Source organism: Aethalodelphis obliquidens, unplaced genomic scaffold (assembly GCF_003676395.1).
Source record: "Aethalodelphis obliquidens isolate GAN/ISIS:26980383/991018 unplaced genomic scaffold, ASM367639v1 scaffold57, whole genome shotgun sequence".
Taxonomy (NCBI): domain Eukaryota; kingdom Metazoa; phylum Chordata; class Mammalia; order Artiodactyla; family Delphinidae; genus Aethalodelphis; species Aethalodelphis obliquidens.
Window position 1 is genome coordinate 3,309,868 of NW_020838001.1, and position 20,519 is coordinate 3,330,386.

Consider the following 20,519-nt stretch of genomic DNA (forward strand, 5'->3'; position numbering starts at 1 on the left):
TATAATTCTTTATAAAATAACATGTAGATTTTTAGTCCTTTAAGTTTGTATTGTGGAATGGCCATCAGATTGTTAGCCATACCCTTTCAGTTACCGATTAGAAAGAATCTCAGATGACAGAATTAGCAGCACCTACTCAAAACATTTAATGAATTTCTGCGAGGTGTTTAAAAAGTGAAATGAGACAAAGACTTGTTTTCAAGATATTAAACATTATGAGAATTATAGAATGTGCCTCAGAAGAAGTAAGTGGCATATAGAAAATGAAGTATAGATGTTGAAGAAAGAATGCCCATTAAGAGTCAGATTTGAAGGAAAGGCTATGGAGGTGGGCCTTGAAATGGCCTTTGAAGTTAATGAATGAAATTTAGATAAGATGCTTTCCAGGACTGTGGAAGACGATATGAGTCGGATATTGTTTAACTGGGAATCAAGGTGGCAATTCATGTTATGTTTAGGGAGATGTTCAGTTGACAAGCTTGGATGGTCCACGTCTTAGTTTGTTCAGGCTACTGTAACAAAAATACCACTGGGTGGCCTAAACAACAAACATTTTTTTCTCATAGTTCTGGAGGCTGTGAGTCAGATCAGGGCACCAGCAGACCCAGTGTCTGGTGAGGGCCTGTTTCCTGGTTCATCGATGGCCATCTTTTCACGGTGTCCTTACATGGTGGAAGGGGTGAGGGATTTCTCTGGGGTCTGTTTTGTAAGAGCACTAATTCCATTCATAAGGGCTCTGCCCTCATGACCTTAGCAACCCCCAAAGGCCTCCACTCCTAATACCATCCTTGGGGACTACGTTTCAACATACGAATTGTGGGGGAAACATTCAGTCTATAGCGTGCAAAAGATTTATGGTGAAGAATAGCAGATAATATGCTTGTGAGGAACCCTTACCAAAATAGGCTAAGACCGTGGTTAGTGGGGACTCATTGAATTATTCTGAAAAGAGTATTTATATGTATAAATAATAATGATTTAAGATAATTTGGCAATTTTGGAAGGAAACAGGTATAGGAAATAATTGTATTAAAATGGAAAGAACTGGGAGAAAATGACATCCCTTTGAATTAATTTTACTTTAGGAATTTACCAGAAAACAAGGCATTTCCGTTGCCAAAACATCTGTGCATATTCTTTTTGATGCAAGTGGATCACAGGTATGTGTCTGACTTACTTGATTTTTACCACTGGGCTAAGTTTAACCCTAAATAATGAGAGCACAGTAATAAAGTTCATCTTGGAGGGTGAATATCTAAAAAATAAATTGTCTCAACATAATGCCCCAATAAGATGTATATACTTTTTAAACACATTAATAATCATTTATTTCAGTACAGAAGGTAGATTGTTATTAATACCAGTTTTGGTAACTTTAAATAAAAATCAGAAGTACATGTTCTTCCACTAATGCCAAAGCCTGTATTATGTCTATTAACATTTGAAAAAGGACTAAAAATTATAACAGTACATAGATATAAGACAAAAAGAATTGACCTTTATGAGTGTGAGATGAATGAGCGCTTTACGAAGTCATCCAGTGATTGAGAACTTCCTATGGTTTGCAGTTTTAAACACTTTTTCCTTATTCTCCAACAGATTCTAGTCCCAGAAAGTCAAATCTCACCAGTCGAAGAAGAACTTGTTAGTTTGAAAGAAAAAGCTAACCCCCAAGAGGAATTTGCTAAACCTCCAAAATGTATCAAAAACAGTAATCAAGGAGACATAAAAAATAGTCAGCCTAAGGTATATATGGCATCAAAATAGTCATTTATAAAATAGCATAGGTCAAATCATTGCTATATATAATTACAGAAAAAAGCATCTAGAATTCATATGTTCATCAGTAACATTTCAGAGTATTTCCCCTGCATTTTACAAATGCAAACAAGAGTTAGTGTTTCAGCAGACTGTGTTTATATGTAAGGTTTAGGGGTTTAGGACAAGGTATACTATACACTTGTAAGTTTCAAATTAGAGATATATAGGAAAGTAACTACCACTTTTTGCATTTATCCTTTCTGTTCTGTCTCTGCACTGGCCAATACAAATTTATAATGTAATGTTCTGTTTACTGGCATGAGGAAAGAAAGCAAAATACTAGGTTCTTTCTCCTCCTCCTCCTGCTCCATTGAGGATCTCCTCTAGGCTGCATGTGATAGAACCATTTCTCAGCCGCCTCTCCACATCTTGCTGTGACACTTGACATTGCTAACAGCCCTCTCTTTCTTAATGTCCTCTCCTTTGTCTTCTGTGTTAGCATTTTAATTCTCTTTTTACTTCTGTTACTACATCAGAGATACTTTCTCTCACTGTCTCCTAAATGTAGATTTGCTCTAAAAGCTTGATACCCAGCTTTCTGAACATGTCTATGCCTTCTCCCTTAGAGAGCTTCCTTCCTGTGCATAATTTAAGCTCTTAAAATGTACCAGGCTTCTGTTCAAAGTTCTATAGCTACGTTACTCTTTTTTTTTTTTCTTTTTTTTTTTTTTTGTGGTATGCGGGCCTCACTGTTTTGGCCTCTCCTGTTGAGGAGCACAGGCTCCGGACGCGCAGGCTCAGCGGCCATGGCTCACGGGCCCAGCCGTTCCGCAGCATGTGGGATATTCCCGGACCGGGGCACGAACCCGTGTCCCATGCATCGGCAGGCGGACTCTCAACCACTGCGCCACCAGGGAAGCCCTCCACTTACTCTTTTTATATTTTCCTTGGTTGTGTCTCTTCAAGCCCTTTCCTAAAGTCTACCTCAAACTCTTTATCTTTTGCTTCAAGTTTGCATCTGCCTCCATACTTCAGTAATGTTACCATTCATTTTTCTGATGATATCCTTGATTCCAAACTCTTCTCCCCCCATACCTAGAAGCAAGGTGCTAGTGATTGTTCTTTCATAGTATCTCTCACATCGTTTCCTCCTTATTATTCCCTTTACCGTTACTCATTTTAGCATACGTAGGTTATACAGTAACCTTCTAATAGTGTCTTTGACACTATTGCTCCATTTTGTGAGCTACCCTGTGTCGTACACCACTGATTTTTCTTAATACCAGTATCCTCATAGCATTCTTCTGCTCAGAAAGCCTTGTCATCTCTGTGTTTATCCCATTAAATCTAAGTTTTGACTTAGTTTGAAGACATTCTGTAATTTAATACTATATCAAAATACCCTCCACTTTAGTATGGTCAGTTGCTTTACTGTCTCTTTTTTTATGGCATGCTCATTCTTGCCTCTGTACTTTCATTCATGCTGCTTTTACTTCTACTTATCTAAAGTGTACTTACATTTGTAAATCTTTGTTCATTTTTACTTTCTTAATGGAGCTTTTCCCGATTATTTGTTTTTACTAATCTCTCACCTTTAGGCAACTATAACTCTCACAGGCTCTTCCATACATTGTGTTACTATTTTTCCCTGTAGTCTGTGTCCTTCATTAAATTAAAAGTATCATTTTTGTCAACTGTAGTTCCCTCAGATGATTAGATTATAAAAGCCTTTTTTTGTCTTTATATCAGAATCATAACTTGAGTACTTACTAAAAATGCAGATTCTTAGAGCCCCCCCACCCACCTAAACCTATTGAATCATAACACAAACTCTGGAAAAGATCTTAACCACACTAAAGTTTGAAAAACATTGCACTGTTGTTAAATACCCACTGTGTTTTCAATAAGGACTAACTGTTTGAAGCATTTATATGAATAAGTAACTTTTTGGATCTCATTCATTATATACCACTAGAACTGTAATTTCTTTAAGAAGAATCTACTGATTCAGTAGCTTATTTTCTGGTTAATCTTAGAATTCACTTTTCTCCTGTCCTTCCCCACCTTTCCTCCATTGCCCTATATACATACCTACTCAAAACTCCATCAATATTTTTTTCTCTGTCTTAGAGGCAGGTGCCTTTTTCAAAACAGCTGTCTTCTCCCTCTTTATGGTTTGTCATCATGTACTCCTTTGTACGGCATCCTCTGGAACTCCTGTCTCCTGTAGTCCCTCCTCTGCTCTTATCAGTCATTCTAGGCTAAAGTTAGAAAATGCACATCTTTTTTGGAACACTAGCTTGTGTGCCACTGAGTCTCTGAACTCCTGTAGCTGCGTTTTACTCCAAAGGCAGTTTAGTCTTCACAGAATATTAATACAATTTTTTAAATGTGTGAAAGTTTTGAACAAGGCTTAATGTTATGAAAACTTTCACAAACAAGTTTACATAAATACGTGTTCCAAACATTATCCTTATGAAATACAATAGGAAATTGTGAGCCAATGGTTAACTAGATAAACTGAGTGTCAATAAAATATTTTCAGCTAATATATAAAGGTACAATAATTCCAAGTCTGGATATTCTTTAAATATTCTTTAAAACAACACCCTTTACTTGTTTCGGCTATCTATTCAATACCAAACGTTAGGATAAAATCCCTCAAGTCAGGCTAAACTGCAGATATTTCTGGATATCATATTGTTTATAAAATACCATATGTCTTTTGTGTGTAGTCAAGGTGAAATGTTGTGAATAAAATTACAGGATATTTAATTTCAAAAGAGAATGTATATTTACTGTGGGTTTTTTTTTCTCATGGTTTAAGATAATTACTCCTAGCAAAAGAAAAATGTCTGAAGCATCAATGATTGTTCCTGGCTCAGATAGATACACTGTGAGAAGTCCAATATTTTTAGTCAATACATGTAAGTTTTATTGCCTTTGAAGATTCCTAAAAAGTATTATTGTTTTAAGCTGGCATTTTTTAAATTCAGGAGTATTCTGGACCTAATTTATCTAGAGGATAATTTGGGGATATAAAAATTAATAAAATATGAACCACAAATGTCTTCTGTCAAAAAATTACAAATGTCTGAGAAGTTTAATGGGTGTCCATATAAACATTATTCAGAATATTAATATCCAGCATTAATAATTTGTTGTAATTTTAAGTGAGAGCCAGCATAACACAGTGGATAAAGCATTAAATTAATCAGGCTGCTTGGGCTTGTTTCCCCACTCCTGGGTATGTACTTTGTAGCTAAGTTTAGAACCAGTTTCCTTTCTATGAAATGGGACTGAAGTGTCTAACCTCATCAAATTAAACTGTTTAAAGGATTAAATAAAAATTATTCATTAAACAAATGTTGTGAAACATTTAGACAGTGCCTGGTACATACTAAGAGCTAAATAAAAATTTTAAAATAATCTGATACTGTGTACTAGTTGCTATAAACACAGTATTATTTAATCTTTATGACAATTTAATAGTGACCTTCTGTTCCCAAAATCTGATTGCCTACTGGGAAATTATCTAATATTTGACAAACTTCTCAAACTTAACAGGTCCAAAATAAATTCATCTTTCCACCCTCCCTGCCAGTTTTTCTCCATTTCTTACCTTGGAATATGGCGTCCATATCCAGTTACTCATCTAAATCAGAAACCTGGGACCCATCTTAGAATCCCCTTTTTTAACCTTCCTCAGCAAAAAGTGTCTCAGTGAGAACAACATAGAAAATCCTACAAATATAGCAGTCCTTTGTCCTCCTTTTTAGCAGCACTACGAAGAAGAAGAATTAAACCACCACTGCAAATGACGAGTTCTACAGAAAAACCTGGTGCTTCTAAAACATTGGAAAATGGAGTGGATAATGCTGTATCACTTAAATCTAGACCATCTGAAGAAAGAAATAGAGGAGATAATACAGACAAAGTAACTTTACTTTGAAAGCATTTTTAAATAAATTTTTATCAAATTATTGTAGAAATACATAATTGAGCTAATTACTTTTGCAAGCAGTGAGTGTTTCACTTTTCCTACAGTATTGCTTTTTAAATTTTTTAGATATCATTTATTGTCCTTGAAAGTAAGTTCTTATCATTTACTGTGCTAACAGTAAAATTTAGAAATATTCATTCAGTGTAACTGATTTATGCCTTCACTAGGAGAAATGGACTTGCCATCATTCTTTAGTTTATTATACAAATTAGTGTCTGCTATGGGGAAGGTTCTGGTTTAGAAATATAAGACACAAGTGGAATCTTTTAGTATCTCAAAGTCTAGCATGGGAATTAGACAAATTAATAAGATGATTATAATACTGTATGTGTTCTCAGATGTACATACAGGATGCAATAGAAACCTAGTAGAGGGGCAAGTGCCTAATCCCAGAGCTGGAGGGGAAGCTGAAGATCAGGAGATGCTCTTTTAGGAGATGGAGAAGAGTTGATTTTTGAAGGGTCAATAAAGGTTATTAGTCACATGGACATCGAGGAGGGCATTCTTTTCAGGAAGTTGAAGGGGGGACAGAGCAGGGAATGGATGAGAGAAAGTTGTGTCTTGGAGAAATAGGTAATCAGAGATACAGATAAGTTTGTAGATGAGGAGGAACACCTGAAAGCTTTTGTTTTCTCTGAAGTGTGAACATGGTGAGCTTCTCTTGGGGACAGAGCCTTGAAGTAGAGGGATCAGAGACACACAGAGGTTTGGAATAACTACTGAGAGAGAATGGAGAGGGGGAAGAATAAGTACAAGTGTTAGGCAGTGTTGAGGGCCCAGTTCAATTTTAAGACTATGAAGCTTATCATGGCATTAGTTTAGAAGTAAGTATAATTTCCTCAAATAAAGCTTAGCAGCCTTGGTGTTACAGTAAAAAAAAGAAAGATGGTGGATGTAAAAAAATTTTTAATGGTTATGAGGCTGAAAGATAAAGGGTGCAAGAGTTGAAGATATTAGGAAAAAATAGTCAAAGTAATGGTTCAAATTGTCTAGCTAAGTGTTTCTTAATAGGGGCAATATTGTTTAGCTGTGCAGTGTGGTTCTGAATGTTGTAGGATGAAAAGTGTCCTAGGCCTGTGCTTACTTATTGTCAGGAGAGCCCTTCTGTCATTGTGACAACAAAAAACACACCTGTACATTTTCATACTGCTCCTCTTCCAGTAGGGAAGACAGCCAGGATGAGGCAAAATATCTTAGTTAGAGGGTATATTTTTCTGATAGTGATGGCAAATTTTTATTTGGTCCGGGAAGGTATGTATCTGTGGCTGTGGAAAGAGGGAAGCTTGCTACAGTCAAGAAGTTACTTGTGCAGTGGCCAAAACTTTATAAAATAAGTTAATACTTCATAATTTCCGGTTCATATGTATGTTAGTGAAAAGACAGAATAGATGCAGGCTATGAGATCAATAGCAAGAGAAGATACGCCAAGGAGGTGCTAGAAATTCTCAGAGAGGAAAATTGAATTATTTTTCTAGCTGTGGCTGAGATCAGAAAATTTGTAGGATCTTCTGCCTCCTTATCTGCAATGAAAGTTACTTTCTTGTGTTTTAGGATAGGCAATATTCTAGAATGGGCATAATCGTATGAAATAAATAGAAATACTATCCAACTTTTAATAGTAAGACAAAAAAGTTTTAAACTTTAATACTCTGACTTTCAAAAGTTGTTTTCATATAATGCCTTAATTCAAATTTATATTAAAATTTCTCCCGTTTATAGCATATCGAAACTGATAGAGAAAAGACAGAAAATAAGGACATTGAATTCCCAAACCAAAATTTTAGTAAGTAATCTTTGGTTTAATTTTAGTCATCCTTTATACACACACACACACACACACACACACACACTCCTCTCTATACTTCCCTTTCATTTATTTGAAAAAAAGATTTATAATGAATACATTCAGCTTTATGCAAAGAACTTAGAGGTTACAAGAAAATATAATACAGCCTTGGTTCCCAAGAAGTTTGGGTCTGGGAGGGGGAAGATGAGATCAATCAATCTTTCCATCCCAGTATGTGAACTTCGATCAAATTCTAGCTTTCATTTTACCCTGCCAACTGCACGAAAAAATGAAAATACCATAATTTTTGTTTTATTTAGGTGAACTCCAGGAAATTGTTCCTGATTCACAGGCAGTGGGAAAAATAGATAAACCTGTGTAAGTATGAGAAAACCCATCAAATCATTTAGCCTATAATAATGTTACTTTTAGATGAGTGTAACAAATTTAAAGGACAAGGCCTTTATATTCTTAGAGTGTAGTATTGGTTATAGAATTTATCATCTTTCAAGTATTATTATGATCGCACAATGGGGAATAGCCTATATGTTTCTTCAACCAACGTAACTCTTTTCAAATTGACTTAAAATGAATGAGATTTTAAAACAATAAAGAATGAATGTGAAGAAAATTAACCAAGTTTAGATATACCTGAAGACGTGTAAGATATGTGAGATGTATTTAGGTAGATATCAAAATAGTAGCAATAATGGAACTTTTAAAATAATATTCTTTAATCTTGATCAATTATATAGTAAATTTTAACTTTCATCAGGACTTTTCATACTTGACTGTTAAATTTCTGTCAGTAAACATTGACTAAATAAAAAGAATCAAGGCCTTATATCAGTCATAGGCTAATGTTTTGTGATAAGCAAATGAATTTATTTTGCAGGTTACCTGGTGTTTTAGACAACATCTGTGGAAATAAAATGCACTTCAAATGGGCACGTTGGCCACCTGTAACAAATATTAATCTGTGTAATAACAAAAGAGCAAGTACTTCATCAGGAGACACATTTACTCAAGGTGAAACACAGTTTTCTCTGTATATAAAATAGTTGTTCAAGGAAATACTCATTTCTTGAAATGTCTTAACAAATATTTTGGTTTTAACAAATTTTGTATATGATCAGTTTATAAATTTAATAAGGATTAATTTCTCATTTTCCCATTAGATATTGTTATCAACAAAAAACTTACTAAACAAAAATCATCCTCTTCAATATCAGATGATAATTCTCAGGAAATGGGAAAGGTGCAGTATGGGAAAGAAATAATGCAGCATAACAAAATACATAAAGCAGAAGTAGAAGTTTGCAAAAGAAACAAACAACAACAACTAAATCATTCTAAACATTTGGAGGAGAAAAATACTGAAAATACAAAGCAGAGTGATTGGCATATTGAATCTGAAACTACTTTAAAATCAGTTCTCCTAAATAAGAAAGTTGAAGAATCTGTGATCTGTAGGAAGAAATACATACTGTCAAAAGATGTGAATACTGCTATCTGTGATAAAAGCCCTTCTCCTAGAAAAAATGCAGAAAGTCATAGAAAATCAGGGGAAAGACTGACATCTGAATTTAATTCCTGGGATTTGAAACAAAAAAAAATGGTGAGCTTTCAGTATGTTTTATTTCTGCACACCCATAATATGCCTACTTAATAACATAAAGTGAAAGAAGCTTGATTAATTGCTACAAATTTAGTGTTTGTAATACCCTGTCCTTTTTTTAATTGAAGTATCGTTGATGTACAATATTACATTAGTTTCAGGTATATAACATAGTGATTCAATATTTTTATAGATTATACTCCATTTAAAGTTATTACAAAATAATGGCTGTATTTCTCTATGCTGTGCGATTTACCATTGTTGCTTATCTATTTTATATTTAGTAGTTTGCATCTCTTAATCCCATACCCCTATCTTGCCCCTTTCCTCTTCCCTCTCCCCACTGGTAACCATTAGTAATATCATGTTCTTTAATTCAGGCTTAGACTCTGAGAGTGCACGCCTCCTGAACCCCTTTCTGACCTCTCCCCAGTCCCAGCCCTGATAGAACCTATGTGCCTGCTGGCACATAGCTGGCATGTAAATAGGTATAGCATGAATGAACCCTGCAGTTCCTTGTCTCCTCTTATTGGGTCTCTCCCACTCTGTCCCTCAGATTCTTCTGAACATGCATATAGAACTGCCTGTGCCTCTCTTATGGTGATTACCTTTCTTTTTTAATAAATGGTTATTTTGTGTGGTCTTTCCCCCCGTTTTAACCTATTAGAGTGTAAAGACTATGTTTTATGCAACGTTTGTTTTCCTGCATGGCCTAGCACAGCTTTGCACGTAGTAGCATCTGAAACATTTCTTGGATTATTGCCTTAAAGTTTGACGAGGTTTTTCAAGAAAGTATGTAAGTGGGGTGGAGGAGACTTATCTTCTATTGTAAATGTTGCTTGTCCTCATTGCAGACTCCACTTCTTCAAATTAATCATCTGTAGAACATCTCCAGGAGAGTTTTAGCTAGTTTGCACCATACTTTGAGACTGAAAGTTTACTTTTTGTAGCAGTTAAAGTTATAAACCTTTTCTTTGGTCATTGCTACCAAGATTCAGATTAAGAAAATTTTCTAATCAGAATACATTTCCACTGCCAGTAATGCAATCGCTTTTGCACTATGCCTTAAAAGATCCAGGTTGTACAGGCCTTCATTTATCTTCCAGAGTGTTACTAATACCTGGGTGGCCAAATTTCTAGAGTCAGTGTAAAATGTTCATATATTGGAGCATCTTAGTGTGCAAGTGAAATACTTAATAGCCAATTTTGCAGTTGTTGTATATAATTAGATATTATTTCATTTGTCTTGACCAGGCTACTCTTTATTTTGTTTTTAACCTGCAATTCCCTTTTTCTGCCTCATTTGGCTACTTTCCTTTTTAACCAGATCCTTTTGGGTCACTTTCTTCTTGATTCTCAGTACGCTATTCTCTCTTCTTTCTAGTCTTAGCTGCTATTTAGTTCCTTCAGACCCAGTGGAAGTAAGTTTCTTTTTGTCTGAATGCTGATCTGTCCTTCAATTTTAATTTTAAACTGTTTTCTTTGGAATTTAGAATCATTCCACAGAATTTTTCTGATCTAGTCATTTTTTTCCTGGGAGCACAGAAACTTGATCTTTTCTAAGCTGTGCTTTTTTTTTTTTAAATCAACTTCCCGTTTTCAGAAGTTCTCTTTGCTCTTTCATAGCGTCACTCTCTTTATTACTGTGCAGCATTTCCTGCCACTCTCATTCATGGGTGACTCTCCTCTAAGGTAGTCATCTGTCTGATCATGTCTTTCTATTCACTGGATAAACCCAGAGAAATAGAACCTCTGTAGTTCAGTGGTACAGATTTCCCACATTGGCTCTAATTATGTCAGAGTTCTTAATAATATTATATTAATTATACACTGTTTTAGGGGAGGTTTGTTTTTGCTACATTTTTATCAAGGCAGGTATACCCTGTCTTCTGGTAATCTCAAGAAGGGATAGTAAGTAAAAACTTATTATCTATTATATATAAAAACATATGAACTTAAAAATGGTTAAAATAATAAATTTTATGTCATGTTATGTTTATATTTTACCATAATTTAAAAAACCCATATGCATGATGCTCAGAAAAAAATAAAACTAAAAGCAAGAGAACTCATATCTTTAGTAAGAGTGTTCAAGTTTTCTTTTAACCAGATAATCTAAAATTATGCAGATAATATTCCTACTTCGTAGTCTTTCCATTAAAAAATTAATAGAATTTTTTAGAGCAGTTTCAGGTATACAGCTATACAAAGAGTTCCCATATACCCATTCACTCCACCCCAGTTTCCCCTATCATTAACATCTTACGCTAGTAGATTTGTTACAAATGATGAGCCAGTACTGAAACATTATTAACTCAAGTCCATAGTTTACATTATAGTTCACTCTTTGTGTTGTGTATTCCATGTTTTTTTGACAGATGTATAACAACAGATATTGACCCTTAGAGTATCATGCATAATAGTTTCACTGCCCCAAAATTCCCCTGTGCTCCACCCCTCCCTTGTTTCCTCCCTCCTCCGCCAAACTGCAGGCAATCACTGATCTTTTTACTGTCTCCATAATTTTGCCTTTTCCGGAATGCCAGAGTTGGAATCATATAGTATGTCATCTTTTCAGATTAGTTTCTTTCACTTAGCAATATGCATTGAATGTTCCTCCGCGTGTTTTTATGGTTTGATAGCTCTTTTTTTTTTTTTTTTTTTTAATGCTGAATCCATTGTATGGACATACCAAGATTTGTTTATCCACTTACCTGTTGAAGGACATCTTGGTTGCTTCCATGTTTTGACAATTACGAATAATGCTTCTATAAACATTCGTGTGCAGGTTTTGTGTGGACATAAACTTTCAACTCAGTTGGGAAAATACCAAGGAGCACGATTGCTGGGTCATGTGGTAAGAGTATGTTTAGCTTTGTAAGAAACTGCCTGTCTTCCAAAAGTGGAAAAAATGGCTGTACCATTTTTGCATTTCATCAGCAATGAGTAAGAGAGTTCCTGTTGATCTACATCCTTGCCAGTATTCGATATTGTCAATGTTTTGGATTTTAGCCATTCTTACAGGTGCTTGGTGGTATCTCGTTGTTTTAATTTGCAGTTCCCTAATGACATGATGTTGAGCATCTTTTCATATTTTTATTTACCATCTGTATATCTTCTTTGGTGAGTTGTCTCTTCACATCTTTTGCCCAATTTTAATTGGGTTGCTTCCTAATTGGTGAGTTTTAACAGTTCTTTGTGTACTTTAGATACAAGTTCTTTATTAGGTATGTATTTTACAAATATTTTCTCCCAATCTGTGGTCTGTCTTTTCATTCTCTAAACAGTGCTTTTTGCAGAGCAGACATATTTAATTTTAATGAAGTCCTACTTATCAGTTTTTTCTCTCATGGATTGTGCTTTTGGTGTAGTACCTAAAAAGGTATTCCAAACCCAAGGTCACCTAGATTTTCTCCTATTTCTCCTATGTTGTCTTCTAGGAGTTTTATAGCTTGCACTTTACATTCAGGTCTATTATCCCTTTTGAGTTAATTTTCATGAAGGGTATAAAGTCTGTGTCTAGATTCTTTTTTTTGGCATGGTGATGTTCCAGCACCATTTGTTGAAAAGACTAACTTTCCTCCACTGTACTGCCTTTTGTTCCTTTGTCAAAGATCAGCTAATTGTATTTATGTGGGCCTCTTTCTGGGCTCTCTGTTTTTTCCATTATTCTATTTGTCTGTTCCTTCACCTATATTGTATTCAATGTCTTTTCAGTAAGTCTTAAAGTAGGGTCAGTCCTCAGACTTTGTTCTTCTCTGCTGATATTGTGTTGGCTACTCAGGGTCTTTTGCTTCTCCTTGTAAATTTTAGAATCATTTTGTCGATAACCACAAAATATCTTGCTGGGACTTTGATTGAGATTACATTGAATTTATAGATCAAGTTGGAAAGAACTGACATCTTGACAATATTGAGCTTCTTAAAATACACGAACATGGAATATCTCCATTTATTTATTTAAAAATATTTTTATTTTATATTGGAGTATAGTTGATTAACAATGTGTTAGTTTCAGGTGTACAGAAAAGTGATTCAGTTTTACATATACATATATCTGTTCTCCATTTTTTTTTAGATAGTCTTTGATTTTTCATCAGTCATGTTTCCTCGTATAGATCTTGTACATGTTTTGTTAGATTTATACCTAAATATCTCATTTTGGGGGGTGCTAATATAAGTGGAATGTAATTTCACATTCCAGTTGTTCATTACTGGTTTATAAGAAAGTGACTGACTTTTGTATATAAACCTTGTATCCTTCAATTGTGCTATAATTGTTCTTTAGCTCCAAGGATATTTTTGTTGATTTTTTTGAGGTTTTCTACATAGACAGTGATGTCATCTGTAAACAAAGACAGTTTTATTTCTTTCTTCCCAATATGTATGTAGTGTATTTCCTTTTCTTGTCTTACGGCATTAGTAAGACTTCTAGAATGATGTTGAATAGGAGTGGTGAGAGCAGACATCCTTTCCTCGTTTCTGATATTAGTGGGAGTATCTAGTTTCTCTCCATTAATTTATAATGTTAGCCGTAGTTTTTTTTTTTAGATGTTCTTTATCAAGGTGAGGATATTCTTCTCCATTCCTAGTTTTCTGAGAATTGTTATTGTGAATGGGTATTGGATTTCATCAAATGCTTTTGTGCATCTACTGATATGATCATATGATTTTTCTTCCTTAGCCTGGATTTTATTTATTTATTTATTTATTTTATTTTTCGCTGTGTTGGGTCTTCGTTTCTGTGCGAGGGCTTTCTCTGGTTGCAGCGAGCAGGGGCCACTCCTCATCGCAGTGCATGGGCTCTCACTGTCGCAGCCTCTCTTGTTGCGGAGCACAAGCTTCAGACGTGCAGGCTCAGTAGTTGTGGCTCACGGGCTTAGTTGCTCCGCGGCATGTGGGATCCTCCCAGACCAGGGCTCGAACCCGTGTCCCCTGCATTGGCAGGCAGACTCTCAACCACTGTGCCACCAGGGAAGCCCAACCTGGATTATATTAGTTGATTTTCAGATGTTGAATCAACATTGCATACCTGGAATTCCACTTGGTTGTGGGTACATAATTCTTTTTATATGTTATTGTATTCAATTTGCTAAAATTTTTGTTGAGGATTTTTGCATCTATGTTTATAAGAAATATTAGTCTACAGCTTTCCTTTCTTGTAATTCCTTTGATTTTGGTATTAGGATATATTGGTTTCATACAGTGAGTTAGGAGGTACTCCCTCTGCTTCTGTCTTCTGAAAGGTTGTGAAAAGTTGTATAATTCTTCCTTAAATGTTTGATAAAACTCAACAGTGAACCCATCTGGGCCTGTTGCTTTCTGTTTTGGCAGGTATTAATTATTGTTTCAATTTCTTTAATAGATTAGGCCTATTCAGATGATTTATTTCTCCCTGTGTGAGTTTTAGTAGAATTTATCTTTCAAGGAATTGGTCCATTTACTCTAGGTTATCAAATTCATGAGCATAGAGTTGTTCATAATATTTTTTTATTATCCTTGCGATTTATCCATGTGATCCATAGTGATAGCCTCTCATTTCTGATACTGGTAATTTCTGTATTTTTTCTTAATGAACTTGGCTAGAGGCTTATCAATTTTATTGATCTTTTCAAAGAACCAACTTTTGGTTTCCTTCAGTTTTTTATGATTTTTTCCCCCATGGATAGAAACTTTTTTTAATAGCTGCAAAGCACTCTGCACATTTCTGTATGTTAAAAGACTTTTCCTAAGTTGTTGTAATGCCTAACAAGGTGCAAACTTATTAAGTTTTTTTAAAAAAAAATTTCTGACCCCTTTTATTTCTCTTTGTAGTTATTTATAGAACCAGATTTTTTTCTTAAATTTTCTTTTCAGCCTTTTTTTTCCTTTGAAGGTTAACTTGGTAGAGTTTTTAAGTAGCTAACAAATTGTTTCAGAGAGAAAAGTCAAAAGGGAAAGGATTTACTGATGCAGCAGAATCTTTGATAAGCCAAATTAATAAGAGATACAAACCAAAGGATGGCATAAAGTCTACAAGAAAATTAAAGGAGTCTTTGATTGACAGGTATGTTCTTAAATTTAGAAATGAATATTTTTCTGAGAGATACAACTAAATTATTTTACCTAGTTTTAAGGTTAGTTTTAAACATATGTCCAAATAATGTAACTTTCCATTAGAAAACACAGGTACTTATTTACTTTTATAAATAGAATCTGTTTAAATTATATAGAAAGGGAACTACAATTGAAATTAGTCATTCTAGTATCTGATTACATTTTATAAAGTATCAAGAGCACCATATTGATACAGCATACCATTTCAGAAATAAATCTTTAGGATATAGACATTTTAGAAATGTTATTTATTGAGATTAGTGATGAGTAAGACTAAATATATTTACATATATTGCTTAATAAAATATGAAATTTAAATGACCTGAAATGAGTTATTTTGTATTGTATATATGTATTCCTTGTTTGCAGTCCTTCTGAAGGTTTTCTTTTATTACAAAATGTTTCTTTATAGGCTTCCAGGTAGTTAATTCATGTTTAAGTTAATTCTGACTCTATATGGCATGAAAAAAATTACTCTCATGGCAGAACCATTCATTTAAATTGTCTGGCACCTCCTGCTGCATAAGTGATTCAACTTAGACTTAAGTTTTTTTGTTGCTGTTTACTGTGTGTGGAGTTGCAAAAATATCAGACTAGGACTGTCACATTTCAGTTACTTGTAGCATATTGAATGTAGACTTAGTGATCCAAATATGTTTTACCTTATATAATATGGATTTTATGAAAAACATTCTACTGACATTTAATTGCCTTTTTAATTTTGACAAAACCTTTTCTATAGTGGTTTTTCAAACAAATCTGATCTACAGCTCAGTAAGGTAAGTTTCATGTATTTAACTACACCAAATGTATAGTCAAACTCTATGATATTTGACTTTACAGTAAAATAGAATAGTAGTAGGATGGAAGTAGATTTAGTGTTTTCAGCATATTGAAAAATGGATTAAACAACTGACCAGATTAGTGGCAAGTACTCAGAAAAGCCCCCTAAACTTCTGTTCTGCTTTTCAAAGAAAATGCTTCTTTTACATACATGTGTGATATTTTTACTTTTTGGTACATGATTCAGTACCATTTTTTTCCTAACTTATCCCATCTCTCTTGACAATAAGATCATCCTGAAGTCCATATTTTTGTTAAAAACATTTATTATTCATCCAGGTTTAAAATATCAGTTATCTTTGATTTATTCCTCACAGTTATCTCCAGTTAATTTCAAGTTTTGAGCTTTACCTTCTGTAAGTTCCTCTTGAGTTTTCCCTCTCCTGCCTGTGCCAACTCCTATTTTTTTGAGTTCTAATTTCTAATCCCTGGGTTATTATAATATCCTTCATGTAATTCTTTTTGTCTCTAGTATTTTCTCTGTGCCAATCCATTCATTACATTCAATACTAGCTTTATTACTTTCCAAAGCACACAGCTTCAATCATGTCATTCTCTTATTGAGAATCCTTCTTTGGTCTCTGTTGCTTTTTGTTTGTTTTTAACATCTTTATTGGAGTATAATTGCTTTAGAGTGGTGTGTTAGTTTCTGCTTTATAACAGAGTGAATCAGCTGTACGTATACATATATCCCCATATCTCCTCTCCCCCTTATTGAATTAAGTGGAGACTTAAGCTGGCTCCCTAGACCTCTTAAAAGTCTGTCTTATTTCCTAAAATTAGTTCCCTAGACATGTCTTATTTAGCTGAAACATAATAAATTGAGATTCCTTGAAGTGTCTTTCCTAAGTGTTTATTCTTTTTCTTCCCCCTTTGGAAAGAACTGCGAAGCGAGTTGCCAGGTTCTTTCACCCTCTTTTCTCCTTGTCAAAACTTTATTCCTCCTTGCAAGCCTTGCTTCAGAGTCTACCTTCTTTATGAAAACTTTCTAAGGTGCCCTAACTCAAAATCCAAATGGGCAAGAATTCTGAATCTGTGCAATAATGTCTTTGTACCTTTTTATTAACTTTGCAGTTTTTTTTTTCTCTCTTCTGTTTTCTACTAGAATGCAACTATTTAGAATCATCTTTGTATCCTATATAAGTAAGACCTTCGTATCTTCTTTAATATCAGCTCATTTTTGGATCTTCAGTAAAACTTAGCAAACACTGGCATGCAAAAGATGAATTGAGCAAATGTATCTAAACAATGGTAAAAATCATTTTGGAAAGAACAAGTCAGATCAGTGATTAGAGGAGTAAAATATTGAAGGATAAACTTTTTGGAATAATGTAAACTATTTTATTATAAAACTGCCAAAAGAAATAATAAAATTGAAGATGAATCACAACTAAAATGAATATTTTAGTTTTAATATTTCCAACTTCCAGATATTAAATTAGACTTCTAATTATTTCTGATCAGTAATCAATCATTCAGTGGTATTTGTGTACTAATTATAGTTAAATTACTTTAATAACGTAATTACACACTTAAGTATGTTAAAATTTTATTTAACTTTTCTGCCTACTTTTTGATCAGATTGAATATACTTTGAGCAGTGGGCTATAGGAATAAATGTACACACATCTTTCCCTAATAATACTAGTTGATTGATACAATTTTGTCTCTTTCACATGAGATTTTACATAAACCTAGCCTCTCCTGAAATTGTTCTATTTAACAGTTTAAAGCAAATGAGATACTGGGGGGAAAAAGTAGAAGCATGATTGTTTTGTGATCCTAGAATCACTAAATTCAGCTTGTAGAATACCAGTGAGGTCATTTACCTATGTACAGTAATGTCAATAAATATTAAAGATATAAGGATCGTTTGTATTTGATTTGCAATACTTTCTATTATGTTCTCAGTTAACACTTAAGTCGTCAATATTTTTTAAAGTGTGGATGTTTATAAAGAAACTCACAAATGTGAAATTTATATTAATAGAAACACAACTAGATAATATATGAAAATTTAGTTGCATCTGTTATTTGTTTGACAAGTGATGTACAAGTTTGAATGGTTTTATGTAAATTTCTTCTGTATTTAGGAAAAGGTTCAGAAAAAAAGTTATAGACAATTGAAGACTACTTTTGTTAATGTTACTGCTGAATGCCCATTGTAAGTAATTTTTCATAAATCTTAAAAGTTTTCTTCATATTTGAAGACAATAAATGTATTTGTTGTATAATGAAGTTAATATTTCTCTTCATTTTTACAGGAATGATGTTTACAATTTTAATTTGAATGGAGCTGATGAGCCTATTATAAAGCTTGGAGTAAGCCAGAAATCAGAATTTTGTATTTTGTACAAAATACTAAATTTTGTATTTAGTTATTCAGTATTTATTTTGTATTTACCATGCAGTTATTAGAGCATGTTTTCTAATTTCCATCCTCTTATAGATATGCTTTAAAATATTTTAACATATATTATTAAATTCTTCAAAATTTATTTGGTACCAACCTAGGTATTTTTGGTTTTCTTTCAAATCTTTTGGACTGAAGTAGAGAAAAATGAGTAACTGGGGCAACAAGAAATTCACTTTCTTTACTGATGCAACATATTTAATCTTATTTTGTTTTTAATATAGTTTATATTACTAGCTTTCTTCTTAAATATAAAAACATTTTAGTAAGATTAATTTTATTGTCACATCTTACATGAAGTTATAGAAACAAGATTTTTATGTTAATTTAATTGTTGTTTACCTTCTTTTAACACTAAAAATTTTTTTAATGCTTATTCAAAATGTAGATCCAAGAATTTCAAACTACAGCTAGAGAAACCTGCGTGGATAGTTCAGTGACATTGTAGGTATTTTTATTATAATTAGATGGATCAGTTTAAAATACAGTTTTCTCAGTTGTTCTTTTTCTTAAATATTTCATCCCAGTTTGACATTTTAACATATCAAAATAGAGAATAAAAATGCTGTCATAACTACTATTATTCTATTATTTTAGCATTTACTTCTAAAATTGATTTGCAGATTCTGTACACTTAATATTAGTTGTAAGCTGAAAGGACTTAGTCTTTTCTAGTCTTTTCATCTAACCTTGTTACTTTATAATTAACTGAGGTCAGAGAGAATAAGTGACTTGGCCACATTTATATAGGGACGTAGTAAAAGAGTTAAGGCAGAAAACCCAGGTCTGACTGTCCAGTTGCATGCTACCTTAAAAAAACAAGTAATTAAGATTTAAATTAATGCATATTTTTGTTTAAGGTTAGGTTTAAGGAATCATGATGAACTTGAACCTTCTCTCAAAACAAAAGATAAAAGAGTAAGTTATAATATCGTAATGTGTCTATTAAAATCAGTATTTCTTTTACTAATTTTTCAATGCCAAAGATTATCCCAGAACTGAAAAACAAAAATATTTGGATCACTTTTTTTTTTTTTTTTACTCTGGAGATTATCCATGTTCCTATTTTGACTTTTCCTATAGTGTCTGAGCTATTTGTAATCATCTAGTAATAGAAGATATGACAACCTTAGTTACTCTCTTCAATGGTATTAGGTTTTGTCTCTATGAAGTAAGCTGTTTTGATTTAACTTTTAATTAACAACAACATTGACAGCAAAATATAAATCTCAACCTCTGATCTGGGTTTCTGAGTGATTTTATTGGGTAGGTCCTTAATGCCAGATAGATGATTTAGTGTGCTAAAAAAATGAGAAGTTAGTTTTTCTGAGTTTTTTGGTGGGTTTTTTTATTTTTTATTTTTTGGTTTAACTTCCTTTGTATGACATATAATAAGCCAGATTCCTTCATCTATTACAAGGATTGTGTTTTTTTGTTTTTATAGACTGTAACTAATCACAAAAAGAAAAATCTCTTTAGTGATAGTGACACAGAATACAAATGTGATGACAGCAAGACCGATATTAGCTGGCTAAGAGAACCAACATCAAAACCACAGCTAATAGACTACAGCAGAAATAAAAATGTGAAGAAACATAAAAGTGGGAAATCAAGTAAGAAATCACTTTTTAGAGAAATCTGTAAATGATTTTACCGTTTCAACTGTATGAAATACTTTGTTGGTTGATAAATGTGTTTTTGTTATGTAGATAGTGTTTATAATTACATACTCTTTTGAATAGGAAAAAAAGTATGAAAGTAAATACACCAAAATGCTACAGCGGTTTTTATTATTTTTGGTAATATGGTTATATTTAAATTTCTTTTTTATTGGAATCTTTAGGGACACAAAATATGGTTTATCATAATCTTTGGTTCATGACACACTCTCATCATTTCTCTACTCATGGCCTACTATTCAGTTATTTAGCTAATTACTGTGAGTAATGTATTAAGTACTTATGAACCCAGCACTGTAAACAACATCAAAGCTTGGACA

The 20,519-nt window shown here is 33.3% G+C and overlaps 1 protein-coding gene across 1 annotated transcript in view; it reads left to right on the forward strand.

Annotated features, from left to right (window-relative positions):
• SYCP2 (synaptonemal complex protein 2) overlaps positions 1-20,519 on the forward strand; it is a 71,981-nt gene that overhangs the window by 36,724 nt on the left and 14,738 nt on the right. The window contains exons 15-29 of the mRNA XM_027086631.1: positions 1,086-1,160; positions 1,600-1,746; positions 4,589-4,688; positions 5,541-5,698; positions 7,484-7,547; positions 7,871-7,928; positions 8,446-8,579; positions 8,729-9,168; positions 15,087-15,214; positions 16,007-16,043; positions 18,201-18,271; positions 18,372-18,429; positions 18,909-18,964; positions 19,381-19,438; positions 19,965-20,133. Coding sequence (XP_026942432.1) covers positions 1,086-1,160; positions 1,600-1,746; positions 4,589-4,688; positions 5,541-5,698; positions 7,484-7,547; positions 7,871-7,928; positions 8,446-8,579; positions 8,729-9,168; positions 15,087-15,214; positions 16,007-16,043; positions 18,201-18,271; positions 18,372-18,429; positions 18,909-18,964; positions 19,381-19,438; positions 19,965-20,133 — 1,753 coding nt within the window. The remainder of the gene's footprint in view (positions 1-1,085; positions 1,161-1,599; positions 1,747-4,588; positions 4,689-5,540; positions 5,699-7,483; positions 7,548-7,870; positions 7,929-8,445; positions 8,580-8,728; positions 9,169-15,086; positions 15,215-16,006; positions 16,044-18,200; positions 18,272-18,371; positions 18,430-18,908; positions 18,965-19,380; positions 19,439-19,964; positions 20,134-20,519) is intronic.